Source organism: Zootoca vivipara, chromosome 14 (genome assembly GCF_963506605.1).
Source record: "Zootoca vivipara chromosome 14, rZooViv1.1, whole genome shotgun sequence".
NCBI lineage: Eukaryota > Metazoa > Chordata > Lepidosauria > Squamata > Lacertidae > Zootoca > Zootoca vivipara.
The window spans coordinates 15,543,564-15,566,899 of record NC_083289.1 but is presented as its reverse complement, the minus strand read 5'-3'; the positions used below and the strand labels follow the sequence as shown (position 1 = coordinate 15,566,899).

Below are 23,336 nucleotides of genomic sequence, written 5' to 3'. Positions count from 1 at the left end.
GAGGGGATTGCTCCATAGTAGTCTTGGGTTTCGGAGATTCTTCCAATGAAGACTTTCATCAGGGCACCTTGGTGGGAGTTTTTGTTTTGTTTTGTTTTGTTTTAAAAACATGAATGCATCTGAAAGCCGGCATCTCAAGGAGTTGAACTTGAAAGAACCTTGTAATCCAACATGACATGAGGTAGTGGCTGGGCCGTGAAGCTGAGCAAATTCAGATTAACTGTAATGAATGCACAGGTCAATATCCAGCCAGCAGGGGGCCTTGTAAACTCCTGGGCGCAGGGGAAGGACATCCTGGCAAAAATCTTGCTTGGCGGCTTATCAGTTTGGGGCGTAAGAAGAACCCTGCTGGATCAGGCAGAAGTACCCAACATCCTGCTTCTCAAAGCATCTGGTTAGAAGTCTTCAGAAGGAGCTCAAGTGAGGATCTACTATTCTTGCTCACCACAACTGGTACTCGGAAGCAGTGCTTTTTTCTAGGAAGAGGGGTGCTAGAGCAGTGTTTCCCAACCAGTGTGCCTCCAGATGTTTTGGGACTACAACTCCCATCATTCCTGACCACTGGTCTTGCTAGCTAGGGATGATGAGAGTTGTAGTCCCAAAACATCTGGAGGCACACTGGTTGGGAAACACTGTGCTAGAGCTGCCCCCTCACCACCCTCTCCACCCTCCTCCCTTCCCCTCACCCCTACTCCCCAGTGCCCTGCGATCCCTTCTGCGATGTACTGTTGCTGAACTCGCGGCGATCCATTTCTGATCATGGTGGCGATCCCTGATGCAATGGGCCAAAAGGGTGGTTCAACATTCCTCCAGGCCGTCTTGCCCCCTTCACTGTTATAGGAATGGCCCCCTCCAGATGTGCTTTCTATTGTGCCTTCAGAATGATGTGTGCCTTGGAGTTATTAGTCTGTTTTTGTTTTATTGTGTATTTTGTGTTCTCCTTTTAGATTTTTATGTTGTGATCTACCCCATGATCTTCAGACAAAGCGTGGTACAGCATACACATTTAATAAATGATGGTTGTTATACTTGATCTCACTTTGTGTTAGACGCTAGACGTTGTTGGACTACAGCTCACCACAGCCCTGATCATTGACCACGTGACAAGAGCTGGTGGACCATTCAACCCTAATATTGGTGTATAAAAAGCCCTTAGTAATCTGAGTCCCAAGAACCTGATGGAGTGCCTTCTCCTCTTCTGCCTCACTCCTTCAAGTCATCGAGAGTTGCCCTTGTTGTTCCATTAATTGCAGGGGCCAGCCAGGCACATGGCAAATTATGGAACTCCATCTCCAGTTATGTTAGGTTTTGAGTCCCAGATTGATTATATTGAGGCACAATGTTGTTGTTGTTGTTGTTGTTGTTGTTGTTGTTGTTGTTGTTTTTAAAAAATTGCCTTTGGGACATAAATGATACTTTCACCAACTCTGCCGCTTGTTTTTGTATTATTGGTTGCCTGTTTTCGTAATGTTTTTATGGGGTTTATATTGTGACGTTGGAAAGGGAGTACTGTGCTATTAGCCCACCAGGACATAAGCATATGGAAATAAATAAATAAATAAATGCGCACTGATAGCATCATCATCATTGAGCCCATTGAGCTCATCCATCATCATGGAGAGCCAGTGTGGTGTAGTGGTTAAGAGCAGTAGACTCGTAATCTGGGGAACCGGGTTCGTGTCTCCACTCCTCCACATGCAGCTGCTGGGTGACCTTGGGCTAGTCACACTTCTCCACCTCACAGGGTGTCTGTTGTGGGGGAGGAGGGGGAAGGAGATTGTTAGCCGCTTTGAGACTCCTTCGGGTAGTGATAAAGCGGGATATCAAATCCAAACTACTACTACTACTCCTCTTCGTCTTCTTCTTCATCATCATCATCTTCTTCTTCTTCTTCTTCTTTTTCCAGTTGCAGTTATCATTTTGTAGTGAAATTCTTCTTTGTGCATATGACAAATAACGATTAACAGTACTGGATCATTATATATATAAAACCTGGCATTTCCATCTGTGAGATTTCCAGGTCTCATCATCTTCAAAGACCTCTTTCCCATTCTCTTCATTTTGAATTACAGCGATCTTTATTGACCAGTCTTGCCCTTAGGTGCTCATATAAAATTCTCGTTGAGTGCGGTAGAAGCTCTCCATCTGTATCTTAGGGCAAATTTTGGCCCCAAGATAAAATGCTACGTGATTTATAGAAAATGAAAAAGTTGGGGCACAGGGTGGGGTGGAGGGAAAGTTGAGAGTGGCTGAGCAGCAGTTCACCAATACCCCCACCCTGGTATGTTTAGGTTTACCTTTTACTATTTGTTTATTTGCTATCTTAACTATTGGCTTGGCTGAAAATTAATAAAGCTTTGTATAGTGTACAGGTCAACTTCCCTGGGGGAGAAAAATGTCATTGAGTTTAGCGGGATCTGGCATAAGCCCCCACCCCACAATGACCTTTCTTAGATGCATTGTCCACAGGTTAGGCCTAACTCATATTTGCACTTTCAAATATTTGTTGCCTATGTGGGCAAGCCATTTAGCTTCTCCCCTCCCAGAATTACCTCCAGTCGCAGTCATTTTCCTTGGCTGCAACCAGGGCCGGATTTAGGTTGGATGAGGCCCTAAGCTACTGAAGGTAATGGGGCCCTTTATATGTCCAGCTGTCTTTTGTCGACAACAAATGGCCGCTGGTTTTTTGTGTTGAATATATGCTATATGGTAATTTATGGTATTAGTATATTCCTGAGTATAAGACTACTTTTTAACCCAGGAAAATCTTCTCAAAAGTCGGGGGTCATCTTATACGCCAGGTCATATTTCTTATACGGCAAGTATATCCCAAACTCTATATTTTAACTGGAAAAGTTGGGGGTCGTCTTATATGCCTGAATATACGGTAATAGATATCTAAAGCCATTTGCACGTAAACAAATATGTATTTTATCAAAGTAATTGTTGAACTGAAATACAATTAAGAAGAATTATATTAATAGTGAAATACAATTAAGAAGAAGTATACTAATAGTGAAATAATTATTAAGCTCTAACTTACAATAATTTTTTTATTCATAACAAACTTAATAAAGCAAACACATTGGCTTATATGCAAATCTGGCACTGACGTGGCTAGAACCAACTGCCTTTTGGCTCCTTCTCTTCCAGAGCTGCCTCATTGAATGGGAGGAGCTAAATAAGTAGGAAAATGGGGGGAAAGGTTAAACCAGGATTTACAAACCAGTGGCCTCCCAGATGTTGTGGGATGCCAGCTCCCGTCAGCCCCTAGTCTGGTGAGGATAACAGTCCAATAATATAATGAGTATGGCCTCTTTAAAAGACGGCCTGATCTGTCATTTAAATGCCCCCTCCCCTCCTTGAGTGTGTTCCCTCCACAGTTAGGTGGGAACCAGTTGGAACCTTAACCTTGCCTATTCTGAGTTGTTGATGATCATGTTATTCATTAATAAATAAAACTACTGAATTTCTCCTGGCTCCTCCTGCTTTCTGGTATTAGGGCAGACCTGTTGCAAGGGTTCTTCACACAGTGAGTACTGCAGACAACCTATTAATGGGTGTGACTACTTTCCATATAAACCATGGGAGGGAGAATCCTGTGGCCCTCCAGGTATTCCCATCTGCCCTCGTCAGCATGGCCAATGCTCATGGATTATGGCAATTCATAGAATCATAGATAGATAGATAGATAGATTCAGTTCATAGAATCGTAGAGTTGGAAGGTATCCCCAAGGGCCATCTAGTCCAACCCGCTGCAATGCAAGAATCACAGCTCAAGAATCCCTGATAGATGGCCACCCAACCTCTGCTTTTAAAAAATTCCCGTGGAGCGGAGTCTCACCACCTTCCAAAGAAGGTGTCAAACAACTTTTACCACCAGAAAATTCTTCCCAGACTTCCGGTCTGCTGCAGAGGGAATGGTGGCGCGCTCCGTGTCATCTCCGTAAAAGACGACACGGTTCTGGCTGTCAGGGCTCAGGGGTGAGTGCCAGAGCTGGACACTCCCTCCCAAAAAAACCATGGAAGAGTGGGAACCCCAGGGGTCCAGCACAGCGAGGGAACTCACCGAACCCGTGATACTCTCGTCGCTGCTGTTGCAAGGGGAGAAGGGAAGGCTTGAGACTGCTCACAGCTCCATCGCACCCTATAGCTGAAGCCACTCGCCATCACCATAAGGAGCAGGCATTCCAATTAGAGGTAAAAACCAAATGAAGGATTTGAAGAAGAATTTGGGTCAAAATTTATTGATTTGGTAAAACGGAAGCTAAAAAGGAAGTCAGCTTCCGATTTCTGCGGACAGGCTCTGCAAGGGCTTTTTTGTGACTGGGAAAAGAATAGTAGCAGCAGTTAATGGAGACTTTGTAACAACTTGGATCTAGAGGCTCCCTTTCTTTTCATACTGCAACAATTTGTCTGGTTGTCTTCAACAAGTTACTTTAAGGCATAAACTGACTGTCAGACAAAAACAATGGGAGCTGATATATTGGCAGAGTAGAAGATAAATGGAATTATTTGCTTAAAACTTTTAACTTCTGGAACTTAGTGGCAGCAAACAGAAGCTAAGCAGGAGAACTCTCTATCTGGGGGAGAAATCTCCCAGAAAGAAAAGAGAACCTGGAATAGCTGGAGTTGGACTAGATTAAATTATAAATGTGCACTGAAGACCAGAGAATTAAGTGTAATAACTGCAACACTACCTGCCAGGAAACAATTCCTTAACATCTGCTGGCATTTTTGGAAGCATATACTGGAATATAACATATTGGATTACAATTTTTTTTAAAAACCTGGACTTTAATATATTGGATTACAACTAAACTAAACTTCAACATATTGGATTACAATAAAAATGTTGGACCACTCTCCATTCACCACCACATTTTGAAGAAAGAAGGAACTGTACAAGAGAAGTATAATTTGATATTGACTGACTGTGCTGGTTTTATTTACTTGCCGTGCCTATTTTACTTAGAACTGTCCTGTCATCTGTGGAGAAGGGGGTTTGTGTTGGATAAAATAATTCATTTCAGGTTATTGAGATTCAAAAAAGATTGACACCATCTACTTGTTTTTTTTATCATTTTTTAATACTGCAATTTTTGCTTCTATATTAGAAAACCTATTAGAAGAGCAAAATTTCATGGTAAAAGCAAAGAAGGCCCTGGGGGATTATTTTGAAATGAACCTGCAGGGTCAGATCAAATTACAAACGGTCTGGGATGCAAGTAAGGCAGTGATGAGGGGACTATTTATACAACAAAATTCAATTAAAAGGAAATTGAAAGGAAAAAAGAAATTTTAGATGAAATTATGGAAAAGGAGAAGGACTTGTCAAAAAAGTTAACAAAGAGTCAGTTAAGGAAGCAATTAGGATATTAAAAACTCAATATTCTATGATAGTTAATGAAGAAATTAGTTGGAAAATAAAAAGAATGAAGCAGAAATATTTTGAACATGCAAACAAATCAGGAAACCCGCTAGCGTGGCAATTGAAAAAAATGAATTTTATAAGTAAGATTTACATAAATGGGAAAATCACAGATAAAATGAGGGAAATAAGAGAACATTTGTGAAATGCTTCTCAGAATTGTACAAGAAAGAAAGGAGGAGAAATTTAAAATAGAGGAATATATATAAAAAATAGCAATCTGCCAAAAATAAAAGAAGACCAATTAGGGACCCTAAATAATTAAATAACAGCTCATGAAATCTTAGAGGCAATAAATTGGACAAAAAGTGGCAAGTCTCCAGGACCAGATGGATTAACAGCAAAATCTTATAAAAAATTAAGCGAGCAATTAATAAATCCATTGAAGGACATAATGAATGAGATTTTAATGACAGGTGAAATTCCAGGAACATGGAATAAAGCTTATATAACAGTGATACCAATTCAAGATTCGGATTTAATGCAAATTAAAAATTATAGGCCAATTTCATTATTAAAAATAATGATTATAAATTATTCACAAATATTTTAGCTAGTAGATTGAATAAAAATCTTAGCTGAATATATACATCAAGACCAGGCAGGATTCCTTCCAGGTAAACAGATGAAAGAAAATATAAGAAATATATTGAATTTGACGGAGTACCTGGAGGTAAAAAAGGAGAAAAAATCAGCAATGATCTTTATAGATGCGGAAAAAGCTTTTGATAACGTTTCCTGGGATTTCATAAAAAAACGGCTGGAAGAAATCAACTGTGGAGGTAAATTTTTGAAAGGAATACAAGCAATTTATTCAGAACAAAATGCGAAATTAATTGTAAATCAGGTGATAACGAATGAATGTAAAATACAAAAAGGAACTAGGCAAGGATGTCCATTATCACCGCTATTGTTTATATTGGTCCTGGAAGTACAAAGTATTGAGACAGAAATCCATAAAAAAGTAAAATATTTAGGGATATGGTTAACAAGAAATAAAAATGTGTATAAAGACAACTATGAAAAAGTATGGAATGAGATTAAAAGGAATCTAGAAATATGGAGTAGAATGAACCTTTCCCTACTAGGAAGAATTGCTGCAGTAAAAATGAATGTTTTACCGAAGATGCTCTTTCTTTTTCAGACAGTCCCAGTAATGGTTAATGATGATTCCCTCAAAAAATGGCAAAAGGACATCTCTAGGTTTGTCCGGGGGGGGGGGGGGGAGCCAAGGAATTAAGCACAAGATACTTGTGTGGCAATGACCCTCCCTCCCCAGAAATAAAGGACACGACACAGTGAAATACGTTTAAGTGGGTGAAAAGGCCACAACTTTATTGGTTAAGGATGTTGAGCGGTATTGGCTTAGGCATTGGAACCTAACCGACTATATCCGACTGTAACCCGTGTGTTACAGTCCGGGAGAAATTAACCACCAGGTAGGAGCCCAGTGATATGTATCTACTGAGACACCTCCTGTGGCCACCGTTGGGGGGTGCTCTAAGGCCCTGACCTCCGTAGGCCCAGGACAAAGCGACCGCCCCCGGAACCCCTTTAACGGGGTTAAATCTCCAATTCCGGGCAGAGGATGACGCAATCTGCCCCCCCATTCTTTATCTATGCAAATTTTCCAATGCCTAACCGCCAAACCAAGTTGTGACGGAATGCTATGAGGTAGGCGAAAAAACCAGATTGGCTAACCCAAGTGGAAAAAATCCTACCCGGCCCCACGGCCAACCGAGGCGACCGACTAATTCCATAGCAGCGTCGGCCTACCTGCCTAACTGCCTATCAAGAGGGCGGGTGGGTGGGTGATCCGAAGGTCTGGGTTCTCAAGGGAAGAGAGGCTGTGTTCCCGCCTCCGTCCTGATTTAAAGGTAGTGAAGGCCCCGCCTCCCGACGCTACTGGTCGGCCGGGTATGACAGAGGCGGGAACCTACGATCGCGAGAGGGCTGAACTGCAGCCCCCTCGCGAGGGTCGAGGCGGGCCACGCCCACAACACCACCTCCGAGAAATGCGGAAGTGGTTTTGTGTGGCAATGACCCTCCCTCCCCAGAAATAAAGGACACGACACAGTGAAATACGTTTAAGTGGGTGAAAAGGCCACAACTTTATTGGTTAAGGATGTTGAGCGGTATTGGCTTAGGCATTGGAACCTAACCGACTATATCCGACTGTAACCCGTGTGTTACAGTCCGGGAGAAATTAACCACCAGGTAGGAGCCCAGTGATATGTATCTACTGAGACACCTCCTGTGGCCACCGTTGGGGGGTGCTCTAAGGCCCTGACCTCCGTAGGCCCAGGACAAAGCGACCGCCCCCGGAACCCCTTTAACGGGGTTAAATCTCCAATTCCGGGCAGAGGATGACGCAATCTGCCCCCCCATTCTTTATCTATGCAAATTTTCCAATGCCTAACCGCCACTCGAGCCCCAAAGGCTCGCCGCCAATACGCTCACACCCTCAACCAATGCTCTAACCCCCTAGTTATATCACCTAACCAAATGTCATTCCCCTTTGGTGAAAGGTGTACTCCGTCCTCACGATAAAGGGCTGCTTCAGTACGTACTATCTCTGGGTGGGGAATAATCTGCCCATTCAAATCGAGGACCCTGCGCAATACAAATGAATTCAATAGCCTCCTGGTCCTGTTCAAAGCCTTCGGGCAGAGCCCCTCACGCCAAACACGCCTCTGCAGTAAGGCGGACCATATCAACGTCATCCCCGGGAAAGAAGCCAGTAACTTGTTAAAGTCCTCAACAATATTCCATTTCAATTCCACCGCGTTTCGACACGCCAAATCATTCTCCCCCAGCTGTATGACCAGCGCATGGGGGGGCCCAACTGAAGCAGCCCTTGCCAAGACAGCAGGCAAAAGTTCTTTCCAGCGCATTCCACGCCTGGCAATCCACGATACTTTGACATTTCCCGGGAGGCCAAGATCACTCCCACGACCGGTTTCCATTGCCCTTTCTTTGGCCCAATGCACAATGCTGTGACCCGCAATCCAGACATTGATGCGGCTCCCACCTGAAAAGGAAGTAACGACAGACGGGGGATCAGGTACAGGCAAGCAGAGGATTCGTTTAGAGCCTGGAGTTATGAAGTGGGGCGCAGGTAACCTCTATAAGCGTTGGACTTCCATCGCCCCAGGTCTTGAATCCTTTCTGCTGAAAGGCCCAAGTGCATCGCGGAGGTTGCTGCCCCGATACGAAAGGAGTGGGCGGAGAACTGGCTCGGGTCAACGCCACACAGCGAGAGGGCCTTACGTAAAACCCGTGTAAACTGGGTGCGCGTGAGCTTAGAACTGTCTTGGTGGATCAGCAGAGGGTCTGTGCCGGCCGGTCTCGCATATAGGAAGTGCCTGAGGTCCCTAACGGGACACGGACCTTGGCCCCCCATCGCTGGGAGGCGAATGGTGGCCCCCAATCCCCGCTGATCTGTCTTAGAGCGGCGGATGTGGATTACTGCTAACGAGTTTGACAAAGATACATCCTGCATCCTGATCCCACGGGAGGACCCGTCAGGGTTGACCTCGCATACTAGCTCCCCAACTCTGAGGGCCCCAAAGTATGCTAGTGAGAAGGCCGCAGAGAACAAGCTCGCCTCATAAGGGGACCAGCAAAGGGTCGACAACTGACAGTGAATCTCACACAGCAGGTCGTAAGTAACGGGTCTTCTGGTGTCACCGGCTGGCGGCTGTAGCCTCCGCCATCCCTCCATGGCCCTGCGCAAGTGGAAGTTGTTACAAGGATCCTTGGAGTACAGGGATTTGCAAAAGAAGGAGATCGCTGCCGTGTGAATATTAAGAGTTTTGGCGGCACGACCCAATCCCCTTAGGTGAACCACATACTGCATGACCTCCCTCTCCGTGGGAGGGCCCAAAGGTGAAGGGGAGGGACCTTTACTTCTGAATTTAGAAAATTCTGCCCAAACGCGTTTGTAAGAGTTCAGAGTTGAGGGGGCAACCGAAGCGAATACTCCCTTCAAGATTTCTCGCTCCCAAGGCTCCATAGGGATTCCGGGAACGGCTCTGGACACTGCTGCGCCCCCGGTGCCAGCAAGCGGAAGCGGTCCATCTGGAAACGAGACAACGCATCGGCAATATCATTATTGACCCCCGGAACGAATTTGGCCGTGAAGTGTAAATTCAGTTCTAGGCAGCGCAGCACGAAAGCCCGCAGAAGGGCAGAGACCCTCACAGAACGGGAAGATTGTCTGGACATCACGCTGACCACCGCCTGGTTGTCAGTCCGGAAGCAGACCCGGCGGTTCCTGAATTCGTCGGCCCACAGGTGGACCGCGACCACAATTGGGAAGAACTCCAAAAAGGTTAAGTCCCGTGTGACTTCTGAGGCATGCCAGCTGGCGGGCCAAGGCTGAGCGCACCATCTGCCCTTGAAGTAGACTCCGAAACCCAAGGACCCGGCAGCATCAGATTGTACTTGGAAGTCTGAATGTAAGGTCAGATTGTCCTGCCAAAGTGACACACCATTGTAGTGATCTAAAAATGTTAGCCAAGCCTCGAGGTCGGCTTTTACTCCCTTGGGCAAACGGACCCTATGGTATGGGCGCTTGAGACCTGTTGTCAGTCTAGCTAGGCGTCGACAGAAGGGGCGCCCCGGCGAAACCACCCTGCAAGCGAAATTGAGATGCCCAAGCAGGGATTGAATCTGTTTAAGAGTGACTTTCTTAAGGGGGGTCAGCTGCAGGATTAGTTCCCTAAGCGCAATCAGTTTGTCCTGAGGTAAGCGTGACGTTTGGGCCACGGTGTCTAATTCAATGCCCAGGTAAGTTAAGCTGACTACAGGCCCTTCTGTTTTTTCGGCTGCAAGCGGGACCCCGAGGTCTCGAGTGAGGGAAGCAAAGGCCTCCAGCAGCCTTGCGCACTCACCAGTATTTGCCCCGCCCACAAAAAGGAAATCATCGAGATAATGTGTAACACCTGCTAAGCCTGTTTTAAAGCGGAGAGCCCAGTCCAAGAATGTGCTGAAGGCCTCGAAGGCTGAACACGCGACAGAGCAACCCATAGGCATGGCTTTGTCAATGAAGTACGCACCCTCAAACTTAAAACCCAACCACTTGAAGTCGTGTGGATGAACCGGCAGAAGCCGAAATGCCGATTCTATATCGCATTTGGCCATGAATGCCCCCTTTCCAAATTGTCTAACCAATTTAACAGCCTGGTCAAATGATGCGTATTTCACTGAGCAAAGGTCCTGTGGGATGCCGTCATTAACTGATTTGCCATCTGGAAAAGATAGATTGTGTATAAGTCTGAATTCGCCAGGGGTCTTCTTTGGTACCATGCCTAGGGGGGAAATGTGCAAGTCCGGTATGGGAGGTGTCCCAAACGGGCCCGCCACCCGACCTGCGGTGATTTCTTTATTTATTTTCCTGATTGCTATATCCGGCCTATCGCGCACGGATTTTTGGTTTGGTGGGTCGCCTGCTAACGGAGGGGTGAGCACCGGGATTCTAAAACCCTGCGAGAAGCCGTCCCAGATGTAAGAGGAGGCGGTGCGATTGGGATAGATATTCAAGAGTCGGCGCAGTGGTGAAAGCTTTATGGGGGTGAATGCCAGGGATAGGGACTTATTAGTACCTATTCTGGCCGGAGGCTGATCCCTGGGCGGCACTTTGGGGGTTCCTGGGACCATGGCTGGAGCCCCCCCCTTTCCTCCACGAAAGGGCTGCCTCCCTTTGTAGCAGGACACTCCGGGGTGCTGACCGAGACATTTGTCGCACTCATGCACGTACTTACAATTGGGCCTCTGACAGAGGCCCTTGTTGTATTCCCAGCAGACCCTGCGACGCGGGTCCTTCCTGGGCTCAAACCTGGCTGACTTTTGCGGCTCCGCCTGCTTCTTTTCGACAAATGGCACCACGTGGTTACTCCAGTAGTGCTGATTCCTCTGGTCCCAGCGTGTTCTTGAGTTCTGAGAGGCGTTTCTACGGAAATCCTCATCGTAGTTAAGAGCCGCCGCCTCCCCCGCCATCGAGTAGGCCAGCCTAACATCAGCTACATAAGCTAACAAATGCATTGCCCGCTTGGGGTATGCCGCAGCAATTACTGCCACCCAAATGTGTATACCGGTCTGCCAGTTCTCGAACGTGCGGTCTGCACGCGGGGTTCGATACCTACGCTTACCAAATTGCTTCCTCTTCTCCCCCTTTCCAAGCATATGAGTTGGTGGCAGCAGCGTGAAAATATCGATGTAATCGCCATTCAAGATTTTTTCACGCCTCCGGTTAGACAGATGGGATCCCAAAATTATGTCGGTGTCCGAATTGGTGGAGGATTTAGCCTCTGGCACCAATGCCCCACCCCGGCATTCCAGGGTACCGTCAAAACCCTTGCGATGGGAACTAGAACGCCTCCTGTGCACCCAATAAGGAAGACCCATCTGTTCTTCCGCCACCCCCCAATAGTCCTCCATGGGAATATCTGCATCGGAATCGGACGACGTACCTGAGTCCTCATCTGAGTCGTCCTTCTTGGTGCGCTTCCGCTTCTCCGTCTTCTTCTTTGCTTTACCTCCCGCCTGACTAGGCTCGGCACCCGCTGGCTCGGTTATTGTCCGCGTGTCAGCATTCCCCCGCGTTGATGCTGGAACCGCAGCCAGCAGAGAGGGTCCGGCTTGGGCTTGCACGGACTGAGCCCTAAAAAGGTCTGAAACGGACTGAGCAGACATGAGAGGCGAAGCTGGTGTGCCAACCTGGGTATGGGTGGGGTCAACTGTGACCTGAGAGGTGGCTGACGAGGTGGACAGGGAGCCCTGAGCCATGGTCTGGGCCTGTTGAGAGTGCTGCGGGAAAACGGCCGAGGTACCCTGCAAGCTATGTCCCACCGGGTCGTTTGGAGAGCCTAACTGGAGGGAGATAGTAGAGAGCGGGGCAGACTGGAGGGAATTACTGGGGTTCTGAGACGCGACTTGAGAAGCTTGCGTCATGGCTTGAGTCTGCCGGAGGATCTGGAGGGACGCAGCTGACGTGCCCGGTTGGGCGCCCATGTCCTGCTGCGAGTTAGGAGACAGGGCAACAGCTGCGCTAAGACCCTCACCACCGCTGGACTGTGAGCTAAAGAGAGAGAGAGAGCTGGATAGCTGGCTATTTCCAGTGGGTGACTCAGGGACGCAGGCTTGGGTATTCCCAATATTAATCTGAGCCCCCCTGTTCGCGGAGGCAAGGGATACACACAAAGGGGCCAGCGTGGAACACAGGGGGCCCAACTGATTGCAAATATTCTGCAAATTGGAAGCTACCTGGGCCAAGGCTTCGGGATTAAATGTGGTAGCCGGGGCTGAGGAAGCGGCGTTGACACCCCCTACTGGGGCAGCACCCTTGGAGGATTTGCTACGCGTGCTACGTCCCGAAGGCATCTTCCTGCAAGATTATTTGCCAGCAAATAAAGGAATAACGCAAAACGGGAATCCTTAATGGGTCCTGCGAGAAATTACACAACCTGGGGTCCTGGAGCCAAGGGTAATGTTAAGTATGACTCCTGGTCAGATATGAAGGTAACAAAGTGTTCAGTGATGAAGATACGCCTCGTCAGTTCTAACCTCCCTTTGGAACCGACCCAATGAACTTATACCGTAAATCAAGTAATTAAAAGCACTAAAGAATCTGCGTAAGGCGACTATATGCTAGAGAAATTCCGGATTAACTAATCTGGCTAATTACAATGCGACTAAGCAGTATCCTTCTTGAACTGTGGTGCCCAGAACTGGACACCGTACTCCAGGTGAGGTCCGACCAGAGCAGAATACAGTGGTACTATTACTTCCCTAGATCTAGATGCTATTGATGCAGCCCAGGTGAAGAAAATTTTTTTCCAATAAATGAATTAGGACAAGAGATAAGAGAATTGCTCGTACTTAGTAGCCAAATCAGATCAGAATCACAGAATAAACGCGCTGGGGCGTCACCTAAAGCGCCCACCAATCGCACAATAAGCGCCCACCGGGAGACAAATTATAGGAAGCCAATTGGTTCCCCCTTTGAAGGGGATGTTAAAAGAACAGACCCACTGGGGCAGCGACAATAAGGCAATGAAAAGGCTATAAAAGAAAAAGGCCTAATAAACCATAAAACTAATAAAAAGCACGGCGAGAGACCAGCTGTTGAGAGGGCGCCTTAGGCTAGCAGCGCCGCGCAGCAGAAACCAAGGCTTTAATCAGGCCTGAGGGGAGGGGGGAATTGTGTGTCTTTCCAAGTGCCACTGCCAAGACGCAGGAGAATGATCTCCTCAAATGAACAAGAGGGAGGTACCCGCGTCGACCTTCTCGTAATGGCCTCTATGAAAAAACGCACGTGGCCACACACAAAATGGCCGCGTGCAGCAGGCGCCTGTGGCCACACTCAAGATGGCCGCCGATAGAGCACGTTTCCCAACTAAAATGGCCGCCCGGGGGAGCAGGAAGAAACACTCAAAATGGTCGAGGGTGGGGGGCGCCTGCGGCCACTCTCAAAATGGCCGCCGCTAAAGCACGTGTCCCCACTAAAATGGCCGCCCGGGTGCCGGAAGACACACTCAAAATGGCCACCGGAAGCACAAACGGACACACTAGAAATGGCGATAGAAATCAGGTCGCTATGGCAACCCCAACCCGACACAAAATACTGCGGGCTCTGCAACAGGTCCAAGCCCCACGGAGGAGACCGCGCCGCCCCGCTAACAACAAGAACGAAATGGAAAGCAGTACGTTACCGCACACAGAACGAAAGCCGCGTTGGAGTTGCACTTTTATGCCACGGAGTCCCGGCGAGCCCTACCGGCGTGTTGTAGAGAGAAGCAAAGGAAGGGATGCCTGCGCAACAGTGCCGAGGGTTAACGACGATCCCGGGTGGGTAAGCCCCGCCGGCAAGCGGCTCCTGGCGGCGTCGCTATGGCAGCCCCGACCGCGGCCCTCCTGCTCGCAGCGAATGTTGTTCCAGAAGGAGCGGCGCCGGGGAAGTTTATGCGGTAGAAACTGGGTAAAAAAAAAAAACGCCGCTACGAAGCTACGTCGCTACGAAGACACTGCCGAGGGTAATGCCGAAGCGCTGAGCGAGGTGAGGCTGGTCGGGACAGTGCCGCGCGGTCACGATCCTGCTGAGGGCTGCTGAGCCTGACGCTAAGGAAGAAACGTGGCGTTTAAAAACGCCGGTTTTTTTTAGTGATTTCAGCTCCAAAAAAGGCAAGACTGCAGCGGTTTCTGCAGCGATCCTCAAGGCACAGAGGTATGCTCCGATCCGACGATCCGAAGAGGGTACGAAGAAGGTAAGCTGATCCGAAGGTCTGGGTTCTCAAGGGAAGAGAGGCTGTGTTCCCGCCTCCGTCCTGATTTAAAGGTAGTGAAGGCCCCGCCTCCCGACGCTACTGGTCGGCCGGGTATGACAGAGGCGGGAACCTACGATCGCGAGAGGGCTGAACTGCAGCCCCCTCGCGAGGGTCGAGGCGGGCCACGCCCACAACACCACCTCCGAGAAATGCGGAAGTGGTTTTACAGATACTAAAGAAAGAGGAGGCTTTGCCCTCCCAGACCTCAAACTGTATTATGAAGCTGCATGTTTGGTTTGGATCAGGGACTGGATAAGACTGGAAAAGGAAGAAGCATTGGATATGGAAGGGCATGGTAACAGATATGGATGGCATGCATACTTACGGTCTGGGAAAGGGAAAGTTCAAAAAGGTTTCTACAACCATATAATTAGGAGATCATTAATGAGAGTGTGGGAGAGACATAAGGACTTAAGAGAACAAAAAACACCTTGGTGGTTATCACCTTGGTAGTTATCAACACCCGGTGCTGGGCTCTGTTGAAATTTACTAGACATGAGGAACTCAGGTTCATTAATTTCAATGGGTCTACTCTGAGTGCAGCTTAGTTGGATGCTATACAGTGGTACCTTAGTTCTCAAACTTAATCTGTTCCGGAAGTTCGTTCCAAAACCAAAGCGTTCCAAAACCAAGGCGTGTTTTCCCATAGAAAGTAATGCAAAATGGATTGATCCATTCCAGACTTTTAAAAGCAACCCTAAAACAGCAATGTAACATGAATTTTACTATCTAACAAGACCATTGATCCATAAAATGAAAGCAATAAACAATGTACTGCAGTCACACAACCAATCAATCAGTAGCTGAATTGGGTTCCCCACAGTCACAAGAAAAGAGCCTCAAAAACAAAAACGCAAAATAAATATCAAAAACAGACAGGCCTCAGCGTAACACTCAAAATGAAAGTGTGGCACTCAAATCGGAAGCATAACACTTAAAACGGAGCACATTCGGCCTCCAAAAAAAATTCACAAACCAGAACACTTACTTCCAGGTTTGCAGTGTTTGGGTTCCAAGTTGTTTGACTACCAAGGCGTTTGACAACCAAGGTACCACTGTACCTGATTGTTGAACTTGGTGTGCGAGTTTGTTTTAAACCACTACTCATAGTTTGGATGACACAACAAGCCATCGTCCAAAAACCAAACCCTGATGAAATATTTATTCTGGGCATACTTGGAGGAGAAGGGGGTGATCCTCAGGCTTGCTGAAACTCATCCCTGCTTAGGCCTGTTTCTCCAAACCACGGTTTAGCATTACATGTGAGCACAGCCATTGTGAAAGGTAGCAAAGTTGTGCTCAAGCGCATATGACTAAATGGCAGCTAGCAGCAAGTTTCGTCCCTGCCAACTTGCTGATTGCAACCTGTTGTTTTTTTTGCCTTGGATAATTAAATGGGAAATGCCAATAAACAAACCTGCCCCAATCTGCATAGCCCCACCTCTTCATTTGCATGACCTTACCCCCAGGTTCCAGGTTCTAGGTCATGTTAGAGTGCAATATAACACACAATAAAACGTGTTAGGAGAGGGACAAGAAAAAGGAACTGCAGCTTTCCACTGGGGACACAGGAACTCATTCTGCCCTATATGCAGAAGGTCCCTTGTTCAATTGCTGGCATCTCCCAGTAGGACTGGGAATGTCCTCTGTCTAAAATCCTAGAGAGCTGCTGCCAGCCTGTGTAGGCAATCCTGAGCTAGCTGGACCGATGGTTTAACTCAGCAAGCATAAGGTATAGTGTTCCACTATATTTATCAGCTCTTACATGTGGGCTCCCAAGTTTAATGGGTAGGGATCCCGCTTTGCAACTGAATGCTGGCTCTGCACACTAGGAAGTGATAATTGCCCTCTACATATGATAAATTTGTATCCACACCACACATCGATTAGTATATCTGATCAAAGTCTTGTTTAGATGTGCAAATCTTTTACAAATCCTCCAATATACAGATGTGCAAATCTTACTTGTTTCCCCCTCCTCATTTTTTCCCCAAAAACTTTTCAATTTTTTTTTAAAAAAATACTTTCTCACTTTATTTAGCCATTTTTAAACCATTGTGGTGCAACTCCAGAAATGTACCAAAAAAATTAAAAAGGTGGGAGGTGTCTGTCCCCCCCACCGCCGCCCTCACCCCAGCCTTAGAAAACAAAAACAAAGAACACCACACCAAGCTTTCCTTGCTGAAAGTTGTTCACATTCTTGGAAAGGAGCAAAATAATAATAATATAGGCCTTAGGTTAGCTGCATTGATTTAATGCCTTAGTTAGGCGGTAAGAGCAGAGGTAGAGGCTCTCCCTGGGCTGCATTAGGAGAGCCTCGGGTCGCCCTGGCTCCTTTTGATCAGGTCTCTGTGAAAGATGAGTGTCATGCCCTCTCCGAGCCAGCTGCGCGGGGTCTGCCCTGTGACTGGAGGGCCAAGCCGAAACACTCCCCTCCGGAGCGCTGAGGTGGGAGCATCCTGGAGAGGTGAGAGAGAGAGAGAGGCAGTCACAACTTAGGACTGTAGGTTTCTGGAGGAGGGATCTGATTTCACTCCCCTGTGCTCACTGTAAGCGCACATCAGGCGTGGAGGTGCTCTCTTGCTTCAGACAAGGGTAAAAAAGACCAAGGCGTGTGATGATTCTGTCTCCCTTACTTGTACAGACAGGAATGTTTCCTGGTTCTTCTTTGTACAACTCACAGCAGAGGGGATGGGAAACTGTTTTATAGCTCTCAAAACACATGCTCCGTAAGAATGTCGGAGGTAAGGAAAGTTCTTTTGTAGTTTGTGCATGGATTTGGGTTGTCTTCCCCCCCCCTTCCCTGCTTGCAAGCTCTTCTGCTATAGAAATAATGCTATTTGCTGTAATTGCTTCTTTATCCTGGGTTAGCAAACAATAAGATTTCAAGTGCGATCCTGGTGCTTATTTGACTGCTACCTTGTGTTTTGGAATTATCTGTTTGCTTAACAGGCTGAGCCTAAGCAGGTTTGCACAGAAATAACCCCATTGATTTATTTCATCTCTTTTATTTCCTTTTTAAAAAACTGATTCAAAAGTAAGTGTGCTTTGCACAGCAAACCTTACTTACAAAACGCTGGCCTTCTGGACGAAATGCATCCTAAACGATGGAATTGCCTTCCTTTGCCTATAAGTTATGGAAAATCATTGTGATAAAGCAGAATTGGACTGCCAATTAATCTTTCCCCCGTTGAAGCATCAGGATCTGTAAATCATGACGACCTGACAATGTTTAATCGTACAGGTCCTGGTTGTACATTAATAGCTATGAAAGTCATGATTTGTGACTTCAATGTGTTCTGAGTCAAGTGCTCTAAGCAAATACATTATCATTATTGTGATGTAAAAAAAAAATGCACAGGAGACCAGACACTGCAATTTTGCAAAGGAAGTTTCTTTGGAGCTCAGACCAGCAATGGTGTGTGCCCTTTGTATAGATAGTTCATTGCTGACCATAATGTGTCTTGCAAAATAGGCATTTAGGGGTGGGTGGGGGGAGTCCTTTGTCACAAAGTTGTTGTTTGTTGTTTGTGCTTTTAAAACACAAGAAGAACTAGAAAATTAAATCATTACATCCCAGACTGGCAAACACCAATGTATCTTTTGGGATTTTCTGTCCTTCCTAATTTCATTCTGTAAAAAACACCATCGCAAAACTGTCAAAACAGACTCTTGTGCTGTCTTGCTGGCATAGCGAAAGAAATAGTTAATTTTACTTTCCTGCTCGGTGAACACATCAAGCCTCTTGCCATCATCCCATTCCTTCATTTAAAAAACAAACAAACATTTGCTTTAAAATAAAAACGATTACCCATCAATTGAAAATGTTTGTGAGAAAGAAAGGGGGGAGTGATTTTATACAGATGTGTTCCACGCTCAATAACTTTGGATTCTTGGGGAAACAATTGTTTTCTAGTTATGGAGACAGAGAAAAAGTGTTTCTGCTTAACAGCATCCAAGTTAGGTATGGAAGACTGGTAAAATATGAACATTAATTGTTATTTTTGAAAAGTGGAAGTGGGGAGCAGGATTTATAAATTGTACCACTTTTTTTTTTAGGTTGAGCTTGCTGCTAAAGTATGTTAGCAATCGTCTCTCTCTCTCTCTCTCTCTTTTTGATCATGCAGTTCTTTGGCTCCTTGAACCTTGGGAGGTGATTGTTTGTCTTATCTTCTGGTGAGCTAACTCTGCGCTGTGTTGCAAAACCTTGAGGCATGTTGTGCTCCTTTTTACTGTTCCGGGAGCCTGCAACTGAAGTCAGCTTCATTAGTTTCACTGATGGCACATCAGTGCGCGGCTGGTGTTGCCGCTTCCTTCCAGCTAGACCCCAAGCATGACTGGGGCTGCCTTGGTTTGGATAAGCTTGTAAGGATTTGTCAGCCAGATGTGACAAGATTGTCAAGAGGCGAGTAAAGGAGGAGATCTGATATTAATCAGCGCATAGCTCGGAGCCAAACTTTCTCAAATGCAGTGCAGTAACATGTTCTTCTCATTTATTGCGCCTCTTTTGTGGCTACAGATCTGCCACTGTGCGCCTCTGACGGTTAAAGGGAATGCCAGCTAATCGTATTTAATTGTAAAGACGAAAATTGTGGGTGGGGTGCAGAAAATGAGTGTATCTTGCTATCCATTAACTTGCTTTTTTAAAAAAAGAAAAAAATTATAGTGCAGGTTGCTGCTGTTGACACACAGACACTCAAACAGAGCGAAAGTCCTGGGATCTCTCTTTTGGCAAAGAAGGCGGCTGTGGCAACCCATTGTCTTCCTGTAACGTTGGGATCACAGCACAAATTGCCAGAGATGAGTCCAGTCTTCAGTAGCTGGATGTTGATTTTTAGGGATAGGGACAGGCCATGTGGGCTGCTCTCCCTCTCTGGCTCTTGAGGAGCAGAGGCAATCCGTTTAATTAGTTTGGGGAAGGGGCATGCCTTGCCATTGCGGCGTTGCCTCGGTAGACCCTTCCGAGACTGTGCATATTTAACCTCAAATCCATTATGTGCTAGGAAACAGGTAGTGTCACTTCTCCCAAATTCAGCTTCCTTTCTCATTTAAAGTTCACTGGTGCAATTTATTTCTTGAGTGATGCTGTATATTTTAGGATGAAGTGAGCTGGCAGATTTAAAAAAGAAAAGAACGTGCGATCCTTACCATCTTTAATTGTAAAGAAGGAAGTTGTGGTTAGGGTGGGGAAAATGAATGTCTCTTGCCTTTGTCCATCTAACTCTGTATTGTCTGCACTGACTGGCAGCTACTCTCCAGGATTTCAGGCAGGGAGCCCCTCCCAGCCCTACCTGAAGTTGCTGGGAATTTAACCAGGGCCTCCTGCATTCCAAACAGATATTGTACCATTAATCTATGGCCCATTCTCAAAATATTGCGATTATTATTATTATTATTACTACTACTACTACTAGGGATGTAGGTGGTGCTGTGGGTTAAACCACAGAGCCTAGGGCTTGCTGAAGAGAAGGTCGGCAGTTCGAATCCCTGCAATAGGATGAGCTCCCGTTGCTCAGTCCCAGCTCCTGCCAACCTAGCAGTTCGAAAGCACGTCAACGTGCAAGTAGATACCCTGTTTCTCATATTTTAAGACATACCCATAAAATAAGACATAGCAGGATTTTTAAGCATTCAAGGAATATAAGCCATACCCTGAAAATAAGACATAGTGATAGGCGCAGCAGCAATGCTGGCCGCAGCAGGAGGAGGAGGAAAAAAATAAGACATCCCTTGAAAATAAGCCATAATGTGTTTTTTTGAGGAAAAAATAAATATAAGACATGTCTTATAATATGAGAAACACGGTAAATAGGTACCACTACAGTGGGAAGGTAAACGGCATTTCCGTGCGCTGCACAGGTTCGCCAGAAGCGGCTTTGTCATGCTGGCCACATGACCTGGAAGCTGTACGCCGGCTCCCTCAGCCAATAATGTGAGATGAGCGCCGCAACCCCAGAGTCGGTCATGACTGGACCTAATGGTCAGGGGTCCCTTTACCTTTACTCCTACTACTACTACTACTGCTACTACTACATCCTTCCCCAAGGTGCCATGTGATGTTCCATAGTGGGCACATCTAGTCATAGTGGGAGGATAGGTCTATCAATGCTGGGTAGCTACAATGGATGGAGCCACAGTGAATGTAGCTTCTGTATTTAGAGGTAGTATGTAACCTGGGCTACCAGATACTGTGGACAACCAACAGGGACTGGATCACCCCCTTGATGCCTTCCCTTTTAACTTGCAGAGTAATTTCATTTGCCACCATTAGAAGCAGAATGCCTGGCTAAAGGAATGAGTCTCAGGGTTGTTGGTTCGAGCCCCACATTGGGCAAATGATGCCTGCATTGCAGGGCGTTAGACCATATGTCACCCCTGGTCCCTTCCAACTCTGAACAATAGCAGTGGCACCATTACTGTAGGCCAGGCATAGGCAAACTCCGGCTCTCCAGATGTTTGGGACTACAATTCCCATCATCCCTAGCTAACAGGAACAGTGGTCAGTGATGATGGGAATTGTAGTCCCAAACATCTGGAGGGCCGGAATTTGCCTATGCCTGGTGTAGGCCTTTAGGGCAGGCAGCCCAGGGCCCCACTCAGCAGAATAAGGAGGGGGGGTCACAAAGCGCCACAGGGTTTCCCACCACAATTTGAGGCAAGTGAAGTAATGCACATTACCACCCAAAGAGCACCAGCCCTCGTGAGAACCGTTACGTTGCACATCCAAAATTACCACTGCCCAGCAAAGGCAAATTGTGTGACTGCCTTGGGACAGCTGAGCAACGAACGAGCAAATGTGTGTTCCTCCTTTTAATTCATTATAAGAAATGTTCCATTCCAGGGCACCTCAACCTTTTGATACCTGGGGGCATGTTTGGAGATGGTGGAAACTGTCACAGGCACTGCAAAATACCCAGTGCACAGAAGAAAAGCTGGTGGTACTCAGAACGCCCTAAAAATAGACCAAAACATATATAACCCCCCCAAAAAAAATAAAACACAGGGGGGGAATCATACAGTGCACCCTTCAGATAATAGGTGACCCCTGTTAAACAACACAAAAAGCCCCAAAAGACAGCAACCCTCATGAAAATAAAATTAGTAGTGTAAGGTTGCCTTGGCAGGGACCAAGAAACTGTGTCTAAGATGCCCAGGTGCCAGCCTCCAGTTGTACACTCTGGCGAGTCATTCCAGCTTTCCACAGCCAAAGAAAACTCTCCAGAAACTTCAAGCTGCCCAATGTGGTTGTCATCTGTACATCTTAGTGGCCATTAGTCAGCAAAAGCATTCCCTTCTTGCTTTTTTTCTCCTGGGGAGACCCAAACGTTTTTGACTTTTGGATAGTCAGTTTGCATGCCTCCAATACTATGCTATAAACAGCATTTCAATTAGTCATCAGATTAGCAATGGCTCGTTTCCTGTGGTACCATCCAGATGTGGAACTCCAACTCCCATCATCCCCAGCCTGCGTCAGGGACGATGGGAGCTGTAGTCCAGCAATATCAGCTACCTTTGGTCCGCATTGACTGACAGCGACTGCCCAGGGTTTTAGACAGGGGACATTGCCAACCCACCCGGAGATGTGAGAGTTTAATCCTAGGACCTTCTGCATGCAAAGCAGTTGTTCTACCGCTGAGCTACTCTCTCTCCCCTAAAGCAGGTGTGGGGAACCTTGGTCCTCCAGGTGTTGCTGAACTATAAGTTCCATTATCCCTGGCCATTGGACCTAATGGGAGTTATAGTCCAACAGCACCTGGAGGGACAAAAGCTCCTCACACTTGCCCAAAATCGTGGTCCAATATTCATGGGTATATGGTTGCATTCATCCGGCATTTTTTTCCATTTCCTGGCATTCCCTCGATTGTTACCATATTTTTCCAAGTATAACACCCCCGTATATAAGACGGCCCCTATTTTGGGGGACTCAAAATTAAGACAATGCACTATCCGTGTATAAGATGACCCCTTATTTTAAACTTCAAAAATTTAGGGAAAAATAAAGTCTTATACTTTATTTAAAGAACCTTTTAATGAGGGTGAAAGAGGAGAGCGCAAAATATGGTCTGAAGCTCAACATCAAAAAAACCAAGATCATGGCCACTGGTCCCATCACCTCCTGGCAAATAGAAGGGGAAGAAATGGAGGCAGTGAGAGATTTTACTTTCTTGGGCTCCTTGATCACTGCAGATGGTGACAGCAGTCACGAAATTAAAAGACGCCTGCTTCTTGGGAGAAAAGCAATGACAAACCTAGACAGCATCTTAAAAAGCAGAGACATCACCTTGCCGACAAAGGTCCGTATAGTTAAAGCTATGGTTTTCCCAGTAGTGATGTATGGAAGTGAGAGCTGGACCATAAAGAAGGCTGATCGCCGAAGAATTGATGCTTTTGAATTATGGTGCTGGAGGAGACTCTTGAGAGTCCCATGGACTGCAAGAAGATCAAACCTATCCATTCTTAAGGAAATCAGCCCTGAGTGCTCCCTGGAAGGACAGATCGTGAAGCTGAGGCTCCAATACTTTGGCCACCTCATGAGAAGAGAAGAATCCTTGGAAAAGACCCTGATGTTGGGAAAGATT

General features: G+C 46.6%; 1 protein-coding gene across 2 annotated transcripts in view; it reads left to right on the top strand.

The window, feature by feature from the left end:
• Positions 1-17,045: 17,045 nt before the first annotated feature.
• Positions 17,046-23,336, top strand: part of BNC1 (basonuclin zinc finger protein 1) — a 32,553-nt gene continuing 26,262 nt past the window's right edge. The window contains exon 1 of one of the 2 annotated variants that reach the window (XM_035131776.2): positions 17,046-17,224. Coding sequence is in view for 1 of the 2 variants with exons in the window: in XM_035131774.2 (XP_034987665.2) it covers positions 17,493-17,501 (9 nt within the window). In the remaining variant the exon portion in view is untranslated. The other variant, XM_035131774.2, reaches the window with a different exon arrangement.